Source organism: Balaenoptera borealis (genome assembly GCF_965194805.1).
Source record: "Balaenoptera borealis genome assembly, chromosome: X".
NCBI classification, from domain to species: Eukaryota; Metazoa; Chordata; class Mammalia; order Artiodactyla; family Balaenopteridae; genus Balaenoptera; species Balaenoptera borealis.
This window is the reverse complement of record NC_138881.1, coordinates 59571012-59586879: the sequence shown is the minus strand read 5'-3', so window position 1 is coordinate 59586879 and position 15868 is coordinate 59571012. Positions and strand designations below refer to the sequence as shown.

The following is a 15868-nucleotide window of genomic DNA, read 5'->3' as shown; positions in this document are numbered from 1 at the left end:
ACTGTCATAAAAATAGACACATAGACCAATGGAACAGAATTGAGAGCCTAGAAATAAACCCTCGCATATAGAGTCCAAAAACAAACAAAACAAAACATGTGACAAGGAAGTCAAGAATAATTGAGGAAAGAATGTTCTCTTTAATAAATATGGTTGGGAAAACTGGATGAACACACGCAGAGAAGTATTTCCCTTAACTTTTAATCTTCCAGTTGCAGAAATTGGACACATACTACAGCACTTACAAAAATTAACTTGAAATGGATTAAAGACTTAAACATAAGAACTGAAAACGTAAGTCTTCTAGAAGAAAACATAGGGGAAAAGAAGGAGGAAGCAATCAGAAAATCCAAACCAATCAAAACTTTCTAAAGGAGAGCATGGCATGGACATATATACACTACCAAATGTAAAATAGATAGCTAGTGGGAAGCAGCCACATAGCACAGGGAGATCAGCGTGGTGCTTTGTGACCACCTAGAGGGGTGGGATAGGGAGGGAGGGAGGGAGATGCAAGAGGGAGGAGATATGGGGATATATGTATATATAGCTGATTCACTTTGTTAGAAAGCAGAAACTAACACACTATTGTAAAGCAATTATACTCCAATAAAGATGTTAAAAAAAAAAATAAAGTAAAATGAAAGCCCCCCCCAAAATGGATTAAAACTTCAAAAATGTCAGTGTCACGAATGACCCAAAAAAAATCTGGAAAATTTTTCTAGTTTAAAGGACACTAAAGAGACATGACAACTGAATGCAATGCATGTTCTTTGATTGGAAGCAGGATTTTTTTTAAGAAATAGGTACAAATAACAATTCTGAGACACATGAATTTTGAATGAGTGCATACGGTAGGTAATTGTATTGTCTCAAAGTTAAATTTCTGAGTGTGATAATTGCATTAAGATGTTGTAGCAAACTGGGACTTCCCTGGTGAAGCAGTGGTTAAGAATCTGCTTGCCAATGCAGGGGACACGGGGTCGAGCCCTGGTCCAGGAAGATCTCACATGCTGTGGAGCAGCTAAGTCCGTGTGCCACAACTACTGAGCCTGTGCTCTAGAGCCCGTGAGCCACAACTACTGAGCCCTCGTGCCACAACTACTGAAGCCCACATGCCTAGAGCCCATGCTCCGCAACAAGAGAAGCCAGCACTGTGACAAGCACGCACACTGCAAGGAAGAGTACCCCCTGCTTGCCACAACTAGAGAAAGTCCGTGTGCAGCAACAAAGACACAATGCAGCCAAAAATAAATTAAAAAAAAAAAAGATGTTGTAGCAAACAATTATTTTTCCCAAGTGAAACATGTCAAGGTATTTAGGGACAATGTACTATAATCTCTTCAAATAACTCAAATGATTCAACAAAACGATTAAAAACACACACGCATACAGTTAGACAGAGGGAAAGGAAATATGACAAAAGCTACAAAATATTTACAATGGGTGAGTCCAGTTGAAGGATGAATGGGTGTTGCTTGCAATTTTCTTGCATAAGTATCTGTAGGACAGTTTTTTTTGTAAATAGGGGGAAAAGAGGATATTATGGACCATTTTATTCCAATTAATTTGAAAACTTAGAAAAAGGTCACCAATTTCTACACAAACATAACTTGCCAAAAATGACTCAGAAAGGAAGAGCCAACCGGAATCGCTCCACACTAATTGTAAAGAAATATACTAATAGTCAAAATGCTTTTCCAAAAAAATCTTCTAGGCTTCACCACTGAATTTTGAAAAGCATCTTAGGCATAAATATTTTCAATTTGACACAAAATCTTAGAAAAAATTGAAAAGGCAGGACACTCCTCAACTCATTTTCTGAGGATGGAATAACCTTGACACTAAATCCTGTTGACAGTTTGAGAAAGGAAAATCACAGGTCAACCGCAGGCTCATGGCATAGAAGCAAGAATCAGAAACAGAATATTAGCAAACTGAATCCTACAGGATATAAAGAGGAAAATACAAAACATACCATGACTGGATTCATCCCAGGAATACAAATTTGATTTAGTTTCAGAAAATAAAGTGATATAGCATTCCATGTTAACAGATTACAAGAGAAAATTATGATCCTCGTGTTTAAAAATAAATACTGAGTAACAATATCCATTTGTAATGTATTTTTTTTGGCCGATCAATTTGTAATTATTTTTTTCTGCCGCACCACGTGGCACGCAGTATCCTATTTCCCCAAGGAGGGATCAAACCCGTGCCCCCTGCAGTGGAAGCACAGAATCTTAACCACTGGACCACCAGGGAATTTCCCTGTAATGTAACGTACTTTTAAAAATTGAAGTAGAGATGACTTAGAATGTTGTGTTAGTTTCAGGTGTACAGCAAAGTGATTCAGATATATGTATATGTATTTTATATAAATAAATATATAAATATATATGTATTTTATATACATATATTCTTTTCAGATTCGTTTCCATTATAGATTATTACAAGATATTGAATATAGTTCTCTGTGCTATAAGTAGGTCCTTGATATTTATTTATTTTACATATAGTAGTGTGTATCTGTTAATCCCAAACTCCTAATTTATCCCTCCCCCCCTTTGCCCTTTGGCAACCATAAGTTAGTTTTTGATATGTGTAAGTCTGTTTGTTTTATAAATAAGTTCATTCGTGTCATTTTTAAAATTAGATTCCACATATGAGTGATATCATATGATATTTGTCTTTCTCTGCCTGACTTACCTCACTTAGTATGATCATCTCTAGGTCCATCCATGTTGATGCAAATGGCATTATTTCATTCTTTTTTTATGGCTGAGTAATATTCCATTGTATATATATATACCACATCTTCTTTAACCATTCCATTCCCTGTGTGTATGTATATGTATGTATGTGTATATATACATATATATACACATATATCTGTGTGTGTGTGTGTATATATATATATATATATATATATACATACATACACATATATGTGTGTATATGTATATCACATCTTCTTTATCCATTCCTCTGTTGATGGACATTTAGGTTGCTTCCATGTCTTGGCTATGGTAAAAAGAGCTGCTATGAATATAGGGGTGCATGTATCTTTTCGAATTATGGTTTTCTCTGGATATATGCCCAGGAGTGGGATTGCTGGATCATATGGTAATTCTATTTTTCGTTTTTTAAGGAACATCCATACTGTTCTCCATAGTGGCTGCACCAATCTACATTCCCACCAACACTGTACAAGGGTTCCCTTTTCTCCACACCTTCTCCAGCATTTATTACTTGTAGACTTTTTAATGATGGCCATTTTGACTGGTGTGAGGTGATACCTCATTGTAGTTCTGATTTGCATTTCTCTAATAATTAGCAATGTACAGCATCTTTTCATGTGCCTATTGGCCATCTGTATGTCTTCATTGGAGAAGTGTCTATTTAGGTCTTCTGCCCGCTGTTTGATTGGGTTGTTTGTTTCTTTGTTTGTTTGTTTTTGATATTGAGCTTTATGAGCTGTTTGTATGTTTTGGAAATTAATCCCTTGTCGGTCACATCGTTTACAAATATTTTCTCCCAGTCCATAGGTTGTCTTCGTTTTCTTTATGGTTGCCTTTGCTGTGCAAAAGCTTTTAAGTTTCATTGGGTCCCATTTGTTTATTTTTGCTTTTGTTTCCATTACTCTAGGAGATGGATCCAAAAAAATATTGCTGCGATTTATGTCAAAGAGTGTTCTGCCTGTGTTTTCCTCTAGGACTTTTATAGCATCTGATCTTACATTTAGGTCTTTAATCCATTTTGAGTTTATTTTTGTAGGTGGTGTTAGAGAATGTTCTAATTTTATTCTTTTCAATGTAGCTGTCCAGTTTTCCCAGCACCACTTGCTGAAGAGACGGTCTTTTCTCCATTGTATATTCTTGCCTCCTTTGTCGTAGAGTAATTGACCATAAGTGTGTGGGTTTATTTCTGGGCTTTCTATCTTGTAGCATTGATCTATGTGCCTGTTTTTGTGCTGGTACCATACTGTTTTGATCACTGTATCTTTGTAGTATAGTCTAAGGTCAGGGAGCATAATTCCTACACCTACATTCTTCTTTCTCCAGATTGTTTTGGCAATTCGGGGTTGTTTCTGTTTCCATACAAATTTTAAAATTATTTGTTCCAGTCGTGTGAAAAATGCCATTGGTAATTTGACAGGAATTTCATTGAATCTGTAGATTGCCTTGTGTAGCATGGTCATTTTAACAATATTGATTCTGACAGTCCAAGAACATGGTATATCTTTGATCTGTTTGTGTCATCTTCAACATCTTTCCACAGTGTCTTATAGCTTTCAGAGTACAGGTCTTTTGCCTCCTTAGGTAGATTTATTCCTAGGGATTTTATTCTGTTTGATGTGACACTAAATGAGATTGTTTCCCTAATTTCTCTTTCTGATATTTCATTGTTAGTGTATAGAAATGTAACAGACTTCTGTATATTAATTTTGTATACTGCAACTTCACTGAAATAATTTATGAACTCCAGTAGTTTTCTGGTGGCATCTTTAGGATTTCCTATGTATATTATCATGTCACTTGCAAACAGTGATAGTTTTACTTTTTCCTTTCCAATTTGGATTCTCTTTATTTATTTTTCTTCCCTAATTGCTGTGTCATAATGCACTTTTTACATTTTTTTAATAATATGGGTTTATTAAAATTAATTTACATACAAGGTCTAAGAGTCTCTATGAACACATTCTGTTATGGAACCACCAATACAATCAAAATTAAAAACATTTTCATCAGCCTCAGAATTGCTTCATGCTCTTTGGTAGTTTAACCTCTTGTCTCAACCCCCAGACCCAGGCAACCACCAATCTGTTTTCTATCCCTACAGTCTGGCCTTCTCAAGAACGTGAAGTAAATGGGATCAGGCAGTATGTAGACTTATCCATTTGGATTCCTACACAGAAAAGGACATATAGGGGACTTCTGGATGTGCAATGTACTTTTCTGTCACCTGGGTATAATTACATGGGTTGTTCCGTTCATAATTATTTGTCAAATTGAGAGCTTATGCTCTCTACGATGTGCATATGGATAGTGTCTTTTATCTTTGGAAGGGTTATTTTATTAAATAACAATTGTAAATCCTTTAAAAGAAAGTGAATGATCATTGTAAAAGTCAGGCTGGCAGATACCTCAAGAGGACTAGGATGGGGGAAGTGATTGGCTTGGAACAAAAGGGAGGTCCAAAACTACTGGTCTGTCCTCCATCTGCATCTGAGCGGTACTTACCAAGACTTCAACAGTGCACAAGCACAGGGGGCACCAAGCACACTGCAGTCATTCGAATGCTGCGCCCTGGAATCACGCAGGGACGGTCCACATGGCAACCCTGGCAGCCCCAATGTGCCTGGCCGAACCTGGCCAATGCAGGTGAGAGTCTCCCCACCTTAATTCAGCTGGGTAGCAGCCTTTATTGCACCTGCAAGCTTAACCCCCTGTTGCCATGCAAGGTAACATATAAGCCAACAGCAGGAATTAGGATTTGGACACCTTGGGGCATGATTACTCTGCCCACCACACCCAGCTCCCTCTCCAGGGCTCACCTACACCTACCTTCTTGTTTGTGTCACTTCCCCCCAAGAGTCCAGAGAGAGCAGTTGGCCTGTGGTTGGGCTGGTGCTGGTGTGGAGTGGGTGGGGTGGGGAGGGGGCATCTTCCCAGTAATTGGGCAGGGAGCAGAAGCAGGCAGGATGGGGCCTAGGGCTCTCCAGGCCAGCCGCCACTGTCTCCCAGGCTGGAGAAGGGGCTTGAGGGGAAAGGCAAATGGGGCGAACTGAATGAGGGCGTGGTCCTGACCTCCTCCTACACACGGGGGCCCAGATGTATGACCTGCCACTATTTCCCTCTGGAACTGGAAAGCTCAGGGCCAAGCCACAGCCTGTGAAATACATGTTTCCAGCAACATTTTTCTGCAGTAGTTGGTCAGAACACGGAACAGAGAGATTGTGTGCTCAGTGGAGGGAAGGGAGGCAGGGAAAATGCATCACCAAGGGTTGAGGTCACGCCCTCCCATGTCACCTCCCTTTCAACAAGCTTCTCTACTTCCTCACCCGGGTGACCACAGCCCCGTGACCCCCTCTGCCGACAGGCGGTGCTGGTGCTGGTGCTGGACTTCTCCCCGGGCACAAGTTGCCTGCACGTCTCGGTGAGCAGAAACCTCAGCTGGAAGGTCTCTGCCAAACTTAGTCACTCAGACAGCAGCGAGATGTGCTACACCGCCAAGCAATAACCACTGGATCAGGTTCAGGGTCAAAGCTGTAAACTAAGCAGTCAAGCCCACCTTCTCCAGGGAGGGGTTTGAGTGGAAGGATTCAGTCCCACGAACATTCTTTTCTGACACTGAGGTCTGTGACTGTCCCATCCCACATGTGGTCTGTCCACCTGAGCTCATGCCATGAACTCTGGAAGCGAGTCAGGGTGAGAATATGGGGGAAGGGTGGACCCAAGTGCTCCCCATTGTCCAGGTACAGTCACTCCTTACTTCCCATCCTCACTGTGCCCATCCCGCCCCTGTCCCGGGTAGCTCATGTTGGGTGGTCTCATATATGGGTCTCCTGATTCTAAGATGAGCTACTCTGAGGAGCCACCCTTCCCAATCTCATTCCATCCACACCCACAGTAGTCGTCAGACATCACAGGATCACAGAGTAGGATCGAGAGCCTCCTCCAGCGAATCCAACATTTTGAGCATCCCAACACCCTGTCGTGGGGTTTGGTGACTTCTGCATCATCCCCCTCCTATGTTTTGGGAATTTAACGACAACCCTTGAACAAAACAGATCCGACCCTTGATTTTGCTCATTCAATGCCTCACAGAACCTGGACCAGCCTCTACTCCCTTTACTCCCTGAATCACATCTTTCTCCCTCAAGGGAGATTATCCCTGATTACTTTTATTCACACACAGGGACACACACTCACCAACCTGGAATGTCCTATCTACCATCATACCCCCTTTTGTGTAGTAAAACACCGGTCTTTCGGGAAGGCGGTCAGGCAGAACCACCCTCGCCTCACTCAAACACAAATCTGTCCCTCTGAGTCTCAGGCTGGTACAGCCCTGAGTCCTGGCTGAGGGAAGGAAGTGCTTCCCAACCTCCAGTGAGGGAGAAATCGAACGTGGAGTTCAGATTCAACCTCATGTGTCCTAAAGAGGCAGTCAGGGAGATTGAGCTGGGAGACGGAAATACCATTTCCAGGAAAATCTGTGTCATGGGGCTGGTGGAAGAGTATTTGACGGGGACCATGCAAGAATACAGACCTACTAACCACACTTGCCATAGAACCTGACGGGCCAATTTCCACTCAAGGGTATAGAGACGACCAGGCTGGAGGAGGGTGGTCAGCTGGCTAGGGCAGGGAGGATGTGAAAGCTTCCAGATTGGAGCTCTGGAAGGGGGTCATGAGTTCCTGCTGATGGGGAGGGGGAATGGCAGAGATGAATGGGAGCGGCCAGACCCCAAAGGAGGAAGGGGGTTTGGATAGAACTAGAAGAGGGCCTTCGGGGGAAAGGGAGGACGTGCCAATGTGGCCAGGCAGAGCCCACACAGGACCCAGACGTGGGGCACTCCGCTGGCTTGACTGCAGGGATGGTAGCAGAGGCTGGCCCAGAGTCCCCGCCACAGGATGCCAGAGATACTGTTCTGGAAAAGGCTCTGACGTGGAGCAGCGCCCTGCCCCGGCCCCCTACCCCTACCCCTACCCCTACCCCTCCAGAGAGAAGGCAGAACACAGAATATGAGAGGCACTTTAATTAGAAAACGCTGTGAAACTGGGGTGGGGCGGGGGCAAAACAAGGGGGAGAGGAAGCCCCAGCTGAGGCAGAACAGGAGGGAACGAGCTTGGCCACAGCTCCCGGGCCCCAAAGGTACCAGCTGCTCCTCTTGCAGGAAGACGCTGGGTTCAACCTGTGAAACAGCGGAGTCAGGGAGGAGCCTCAAGCCAGGGCCAGCCCCCAGCCCTGCTCAACAGGCAGGACTGTGGGAAGGGGTACGGTGTGCGTAACACTCACTTCAAAGGGTCTGGAACTTGTCAGCCAGGTACTGCATGGCGGCTGCAACAGGGACAGGCATTAGCAGGCGCTCCAGAGAGAGGGATATAGAAGCCCGTCCCCCTATCCCCGTGAGGAACCGCCTAGCCCTGCAACCTAAAACCCCCTCCAGACCTGATGCAAAGAGCTCTGGGCCTGACCACTCCCCACCACCCGAATTGAATGTGGAACCGGTTCCTAAAGGGAAACAAAGTGTGCCAGCAGCTCTCATGCTGTGTGCCGTGCCACAACCAGTCAGAACTCGTCACACAAACAAACAATCCAACAAGAACCTTAGAAGCCACACCAAGCAGCAGTTCAATGGAAAAATCAACGAGGCATCTCTAAAAGTCCTATCAGAAGGAGGTTCCCTAGGACTGGTCTGGTTGGCAAAGTGTGCATGCAGTCCAGACAGTACTTTGCTACTTGTACACACGCCCAGCTGGACATGCATAGCCGGCTCCAGGGCCAGGCCTGCTAGGTTCTCCTCCCCACAGGGATGTTGGTCCCTGCGAGGCCGAATGCACCTGCAGTCCACTCCCATCCCAGGTGCCCACCCGGGTTCTGCACTAAGACACCGCTCTCCGTCCCCGGTTCCTCATACCAAGTTTCTCCTTAAGGTCGTCTATTTCTCTCTGTAGCACGAGACTCTAGGCCAGCAGACACAGGAGGAAGAGAAATGATTAGTATACTCTGGCCTCCTCTCTCCTCCACCTTCTCCTCTCCCCCAGGCCCTCCATCCCAGAGCCGGGTGGCTAGACTGGCAAGGGCTCCTCAGTGGAAAGGAGGTGGGCTCCCTCCGTGGGGTACGTCATGGGGGCAGGGGAAGGAGGGCCCCACACATGTCAGTTGAACTTGGACCCAGATCCCACCCTCGAGTTTGGGCCTGCATTTCCAGGAGGCAGAGGAAGCATTACCAGAGGACAGCCCGGTGTTCCCAGTGGCTGCTGCTGTCTTTCTGGTCGTGGGGGATGGTCAAGTGGCTTCCGGTCACCTGAGAGGGAAAGGACACACAATCCAGCTTCCCAGGCTCCCAGTGAGGTGGAAAGGGCCAAGCGGGGTCTAACGTGAGGTGAGGCAGCACCACCCTCCGCTGGCAACAAGCCGCCCCTGCTCTGCCCAGAACCCGAACCTTCTCTCTGGGCCTGCCTCCCCTGTTCCCCAGGGGCAGCCATTTCGCCACTGTGGTCCCCAAAGACTGTGGCTCTGGATTCGACCCTCCCAGAGCTGCAGCCACAGCCAGCACGTGGGAGAGCAATGTGGGCGAAAAGGACTTAACAGAAAAGGCTGTTCCCCTGCAAGTCTACACCCGGAGGAGCTGTTTGGGGCACTGCCACCGATCACCCCGGCCGCACAAACCCCACACAGAGGATGATGTGGCTCAAGGCCAGCCCTGCCAGCACCCCGTCTCCTGGGGGAGAAGCTGCCTGGGAGCAAGGCTGTGCCCCCAGCAGAGACAGAGCCAGAGGTTTCTGTCCTCAATCCCACTCCCCTCCCCTCATATCAAACCCACGACACTCACCTGAGGGGACAGGCCCCCTGGGCATGACCTCTCCCTGGTTCAGGGCCGAGGGCTCTGAGTTTCCTGGATCTTGGGGGCCTCTGGTGTTGAGGTCGTCACTGCAGGCTTTTCCACCATGCATGCGTGGAAAAGATGTGCCTGGCCTGTGAGTTGGCAGCTGAAACAAGAATTTCTCACCGATTTGGACTAAGAATGTGTGTGTGTGTGTGTGTGTGTATGTGTGTGTGTGAGAGAGAGAGAGAGAGGGAGAGAGAGTTGTGTGATTCGGGGCCGGGGTGAGGCAGGGAATTGGGAAGGGAATTGAAAGGCTGATCTCATTAGCACTTTCTCCCTCAGTCAGCCCCAGGCCAGCAGGCAGAGCTGATCTAGGGACAACACTGGGGCACTGAGAAAGCCCAGGCCCCCTGCAAGGAAGGTCTGGGGAACAGCTAGGAAGTAGGATTCAGGAAGCTGGTGAGTTTAAATACTGAGGCTTTTCGGGGAAACTTTTAAGGGATCTGCGGACTCAATTCAGCTACCAGCCCTCCCTTCCATCCCAGCCCCAGTCTCGCAGAGGAGGTTGGAAACAGGCCAAGGGTGGAGAACTGGGCCCAGCACACCTGAAGTGTTACCTTAATGTTTGTCCCTAGTAAAAGGAGCCCGATCTGGCATCCTAATGACCCAGTGACCGAGGGGCACCCAATGACGACCCCTGAGGGATGGACGGAGGCAGCATGGGTGAAGACGTGTGTCCTGGGGGCGGATGGAGCGGGGGGGGGGGGGGCGAAGAGTGGGGAGAGAGGAGGAGCATGGCCTACTCACTTGGCCCTTGGCGGCTGGGTCTTTATCTTCTCCCGCCACCGCCTCAGACTCCCTTGCCCGCCTGGCCACGGATTTCTTCCCAGCACCGGTGTGCTTGGACTGTTCATTTCCCGAAAGGACCAAGGTATACCTCTTGGATCTCCCAAGCAGCGGGATACCAGAGATTGGGGGCAAGGTGGCCGGTTCCAGGGGAGGTGCCGAGATTCGCTCTCCCCCGGAAGGGAAGGTTCTCCCCAGGGCAAGTTTGGAGGCTCCCCCGAGGGATTTCTTCTCCTGGGCCCCCTTCTTCCTAGGAGCGACCCGCCGCAGGCCACCTGCAGCAGCAGCAGCAGCTCCCGGGTAGCTGGGCCTGCTGCCCCCCTTCCCCCAGAGCACGCTCTGCATTTTCTTAGGGGAAGAGATGCCCTGCTCTCCCACGCCCTGTGTTTCCACAACCGAAGTTAATCCTCGCGGAGCCAAGGACAGGGAAGAGCCTGGCACGTGAAGGCAATTCTCCCTGTCTTGGAAAATCGAGTGTCTGGGAGTGTCCCCGGGATCCTTGGGTCTGCTGGGCTCGGCCTGGCCTCCTCCTCTGGGGTAAGTGCTCAACGTCATCAGCTCTGTCTCACTGAACTCATCTGAGGACTCGGGGTCGGACAGCAGCCAGGCCAGGCCTTTCTCGGGGAGCCGCTGGCGATCCGCAGCCACCTTCAACCTACGCTTAGGGCCTCTCTTAGGGTTCCCCCAGGCCCGGCCCGCTTCGGGCCCACCGAGGTGGAGAGGGCCGGCCGGAGCCGGCGGCGCTTCCCCACAGCTCTGGGCGGGCGCTCCTCGACCCCCGGGACCCGCCTCGAGGCCGGCCCACACGGCGGACACTTCGAAGGTGGCGCAGCTCTCCGGGGACAGGTGTCTGTGGACGCCCAGCACGTCCCAGTCGGCCAGCTGCCGCAGGATGCCCGCCGCAGACTCCTCGGCCAGTTCCAGGAGGTCCCTCGTGTCGTCAGCCGGGGAGCCAGGTCGGCCTTCGCGGCCCCACAGCACCGGCCCTCCCGCTTCCAGCATCTCCCGCTCCGACTGGAAGCCCCCGGGGTCCGGGAAACTGCCCCCGCCCTCGCCGCTCCGCGGCTCCCCGGGCTCGGGGCCTGGGTCGGGACCCCGCGGGACTGCGGGGCCGGTCGGGCTGACGCCGGCCCGCTCCCCGCCCTCTGGGCCGAAAAGCGTTCCCCACACAGACAGCTTATCGGGGGAACTCATGTCGCTACCCTGGCGGCGCCGGAACCGGGGCGACGGTCGATGGCCCGAGTCACGGTCGCGGTCGCGGTCACGGCGGTCGAGGCGGGCGGCGCTCAGAGGGCAGCGGCAGCCACCTCAGGCGTCGCACGAGCTCGCCTCAAACGCAACGACGCGCGGTTTTCAGCGCACCGCCCACGCCCGCGCCGCGGCCTCCTCATTGGTCCGGGCCCGGCCAACCAGCGGGCGCCTTGTTCGCCTGCCGGCTCGAGGCCTAACCAATGGGGTCGAGGGCCTCTGATTTGCCGCCAAGCCCGTGGGCGGTCCGGGCAGTGGGCTGGTGAAGGGGATGGTGGGAGGGCCTCCCTCTGTCAAGCCTCTCGGCCCGCCTCCTCCTGTCCCGCCTCCCCTTTCCGGTTAGAGTCACAGCTCTGAGCCTCCGTTTCCCATCTACACAGGGGGTCGGGGAGTGAGGGCGCCGGGCTCCAGGGGTGGTGAGGATGAAACGTCAAGATTGAGGCGGCTGACGCCTAGCACGCGCCGAAAGCATTTGCCAGCCTCCCTTCCACCGCAAGCCTTACGACCCAACAGGAGAATGGGCACAGGAGTCCCGCAGTCAGTGATCAGGGGTCAGCCAGAGAGCAAAGGGATCGTATTTTCCTTCTGTAAGGTCTCTGTCTCAACTGCTCCATCAAATGTGGCTCAGCAAACGTTATTGGCAGGCGGGTTTGGCGCACAGACTGGGGTTGGCGGACAGACTGGCGTTGGCCTCGCTCCATCAGCCCTTCGCCCGATCTGAGGCAAATTCAAAGAAGAGGAAATCGCAGTGGCCAGTTACACCCCAAAAGATGCTCCCCACCGCTGATCCTGGAGATATGAACTAAAACCACGAATTGGGTTTCACACACTAGGTTGACAACCTTCAATGAGCTTAACCATTCCGAGGGTGGGAGAGGTCAGGAGCAAAGCCCTGTGGCGGTGGTGCAAGAGATCCATTTGGGAGGTAATCTGGCAGAATCCATTGAAAGCAACTTAGCGCCAGCACGGACTCTGTGCCTGGCACTCTTCTAAGCGCTGGGCATAAATAGTAATGCATCCGCGTGACACACCTATAACTATAGTACCAACTATTACTGGCCTCTTACCAGTGAGGAAACAGGCACTGAGAGGTTCGGCCACTGGCCCAAGGTCATTCGGCTCGTGGGGATCAGCGGCAGCATTGAAACCAATCAATCTGCCTCCAGAGTCCTTGCTTTGAGCCCAAGATCTTAAAACTGGAAGGAAAAATAAAAGCTATTTCCTCTATGTTCCGGCAAGTCCGCTGCCTGGTACTTCTTCCGGAGACACGCTGGTACCTGTAGTGTACAAGAACACATGCACAAGGGTGTTGGTGATGGGAAAAACTGGGAACACTCCAAATTCCCGTCGGTAAGGAAATGGATGAATGCAACGTGGCTTAGCATCCAGTAGCATAAAGCGTGGCAGTCCAAAGGAATGCATCAGGCCATTCTCACAGCTTTCAAAAGCATCCTCCTGACTTCAAACTGCAAGTTGCAGAACGATCGCTTTGGATTGACATACGTAAATTAAAGCACTTGCGTGCGTGGGCACACACACACACCAGTCAATCCTATGTAATATATGAGAATTCATTTAAGTATATGTACAAGTATGTTTTAAAGTTTTGAAGGACGCACAACCAAGGCCTACCAGTTGTGATGGCGGTGGGTGTGGATAGCCAGGTGTCTCTCAATTTTTCTTGGAACTCTCAGTTCTCAGCTTCCCTGAGCTGAGCAGTACTGATGTCTGGGGAGTGGTCCCTCTCTTGGTTTCTATATGGCCCATGGGTGTTAGAATTTCCCTTGTCTGCCACCCAACTCCTACTCTGACACCCCTCCATTCCTCCCATACCTTCCTTCTGCTCTTTCCCGTTCGTACTCCTCTGTCTTCAGTCACCTCTCTCTCCTGCCTCCTGCTCTGGCTGACCTCCTGGAGAGTCCTGGGGTGTCTGAACCCCTCTTGTCTGTGGAACTCAAAGGCCCAGTCTTCTGGGTCTGCACCTGAGAAGCTGGCCATGCTGGAGAAGTTACAGAGCAGGGGAGATTGGGTGCACTGTAAATCTGCAATCCTCCTCCTCGAGCCTGCCCCCGATGGTGCCTGCCTGTTTGTGGATACCGCCCCCTTCCACTTCTCCCAGTGACTTTTTAAGTCATGGTGTGGTATTTCAAATATGTTAAAATGGATAAGGAAGGATATAGCAAAATCTCCTGCATCCACCAGCATCCTATGAAACATTACCGGTGGATCCAGTGGAAGCCTCCGTCTTCCCTCTCACCATTTCCACTCCCTTCCTCCCTCCCCCACAGAGAGACTCCCAGAACTTCTTCTCACCTTCTCCACTCTCTTCGTCCCTGTGGCTCTCCTACCTGCTCTTCCCCTGCATCCCATACGTCTCCAATGATGTCACTAATCTCTGCTTTACCCCCCTACGCTCACCAGGATCCAATACTGGTTTTGACTTACTCTCTTGGCCTGGAGTGGGAGTCAGTGTCAGAGGTTCCTCTTGGCCTTCCCAAGGTGATAGCTCTTACTCCACAGATTAATGACCCAATGTGCAGGTCATTTCTCCAACTGTCACGTGTATCACTTAGAATTATCAGCTTGGGGACTGGAGAAATGACCACTATGTTGGTCCAGGGACCCAGTCAGCTCACCGTGGCCTGATATCTATCCCCAACTCCTTTTACTGCCAGAACCTCATAAGCCCCACTCTAACAGGGCCCCATCATGACACTTTGGGCTTCCGGGATCAATGTCAGCTCAGAACCTGTGGCCAGTAGTCCTAGACATATCTGTGTCCAGTGCCAGTGTGCAGTCACCCAAGCATCTAAGAAAACTGCTATGAACATTTGCATACAGTTTTTTTGTGAATGTAAGTTTTCATTTCTCTTGGGTAAATATCTAGGAGTTAACTTGCTGGATTGAATTGTTAGTGTATTTTTAACTGTTTCCAGAGCATCTATACCATTTTTTGCCTTCTCACCAACAATGCAGGAGAGTTCTATCTGTTCCTCAGTCTCTCTAGCGCTTGGTATTGTCTGTATTTTGTTTTTATTTCAGCCATGCTTATAGCTATGTTGTGGTATTTCATTGTGGCTTTAGTTATTTCCCTAATAACTAATGAGGTGAAACATCTTCTCAATAGCTTACTGGCCATCCAGTAAGCACAATGACAGTTCTATTTTTTTTTTTTTTGCTCATTATTTATTGCGTTGTTTGATTTCTCATTACTGAATATCGAATGTTCTTTATCTCTTTCGGATACAAGTCCTTTATCATGTGTGCTTTGCAAATACTGTTTCCCAGTCTGTGGCTTATGCTTTCAAAAACAAAGAAACAGACAAAACCCAAATAACACAATTTAAAAATTGGCAAAGGAATTGATTAGATATTTCTCCAAAGAAGACACAGAAATGGCCTACAGGTATATGAAAAATGCTCAACATCACTAGTCATCAGGGAAATGCAATTCAAAACCACAATGATTTATCACCTCACAACTGTTAAGATGGCCAGTATTAAAAAAACAAACAAAATAGCAAGTGTTGGCAAGGAAGTGAAGAAAATGAATCCCTTGTGCATTGCTGGTGGGAGTGTAAAATGGTGCACCCACCATGGAAAACAGTATGGAAGTTCCTAAAAAAATAAAAATAGAACTCCCATATGATCCAGCATTCCCACTTCTGTATATTTACATTTACATTACAAACTAATTGAAATCAGGATCTTGCATAGATTATTGCACTCCTGTGTTCATTGCACCATTATTCACAATAGCCAAGAGATGAAATCAACCTAAATATCTATCAACAGGTGAATGGATAAAAGGTAGTATATATAATGTATACATATAACAGAATATTATTCAGCCTTTAAAAATAAGGAGATCTTGCTATATGCTGTAGTATGGATGAACTTTGCAGATATTATACTAAGTGAAGTAAGCCACTCACAAAGGACAAATACTGCATGTTTCCACTTACATGGGCTATCTAAAGTAGTCAAACTCTTAGAAGCAGAAAGTAGAATCCTGGTTGCCAAGGGCTTGGGGGAGGGGGAAATGGGGAGTTGTTGTTCAATGAGTATAGATTTGCAGTCATGCAAGATGAAGAATTCCAGAGGTCGGATTACAACAATGTTCATATAGTTAACAACACTGTACACTAAAAAATTTGTTAATAAGGTAGGTTTCATATTATGTGTTTTTGCAATAAAAATAAATTAAAAAATAAA

The 15868-nt window shown here is 48.3% G+C and overlaps 1 protein-coding gene, 2 long non-coding RNA genes and 1 pseudogene across 4 annotated transcripts in view; 2 read left to right on the top strand and 2 right to left on the bottom strand.

The window, feature by feature from the left end:
• Window positions 1-15868, top strand: part of LOC309620813 — a 498839-nt gene that overhangs the window by 293285 nt on the left and 189686 nt on the right. The window lies entirely within an intron of this gene.
• LOC309620844 overlaps window positions 1-15868 on the top strand; it is a 260746-nt gene that overhangs the window by 196356 nt on the left and 48522 nt on the right. The window lies entirely within an intron of this gene.
• Window positions 7493-9776, bottom strand: LOC309620897 (uncharacterized protein CXorf49 homolog). The gene is made up of 5 exons (XM_082377724.1): window positions 9566-9776; window positions 8961-9037; window positions 8648-8693; window positions 8026-8067; window positions 7493-7921 (listed from the first exon to the last, which is right to left on the bottom strand). The coding sequence occupies exons 1-4, from the start codon at window positions 9684-9686 to the stop codon at window positions 8027-8029; spliced, it is 285 nt and encodes a 94-aa protein (XP_082233850.1). The 5' UTR covers window positions 9687-9776; the 3' UTR covers window positions 7493-7921; window position 8026.
• On the bottom strand, window positions 9898-11697 carry LOC309620942 (uncharacterized protein CXorf49 homolog pseudogene; annotated as a pseudogene). Its single transcript has 2 exons — window positions 10367-11697; window positions 9898-9930 (listed from the first exon to the last, which is right to left on the bottom strand). The product of its transcript is annotated as an uncharacterized protein CXorf49 homolog pseudogene (transcript).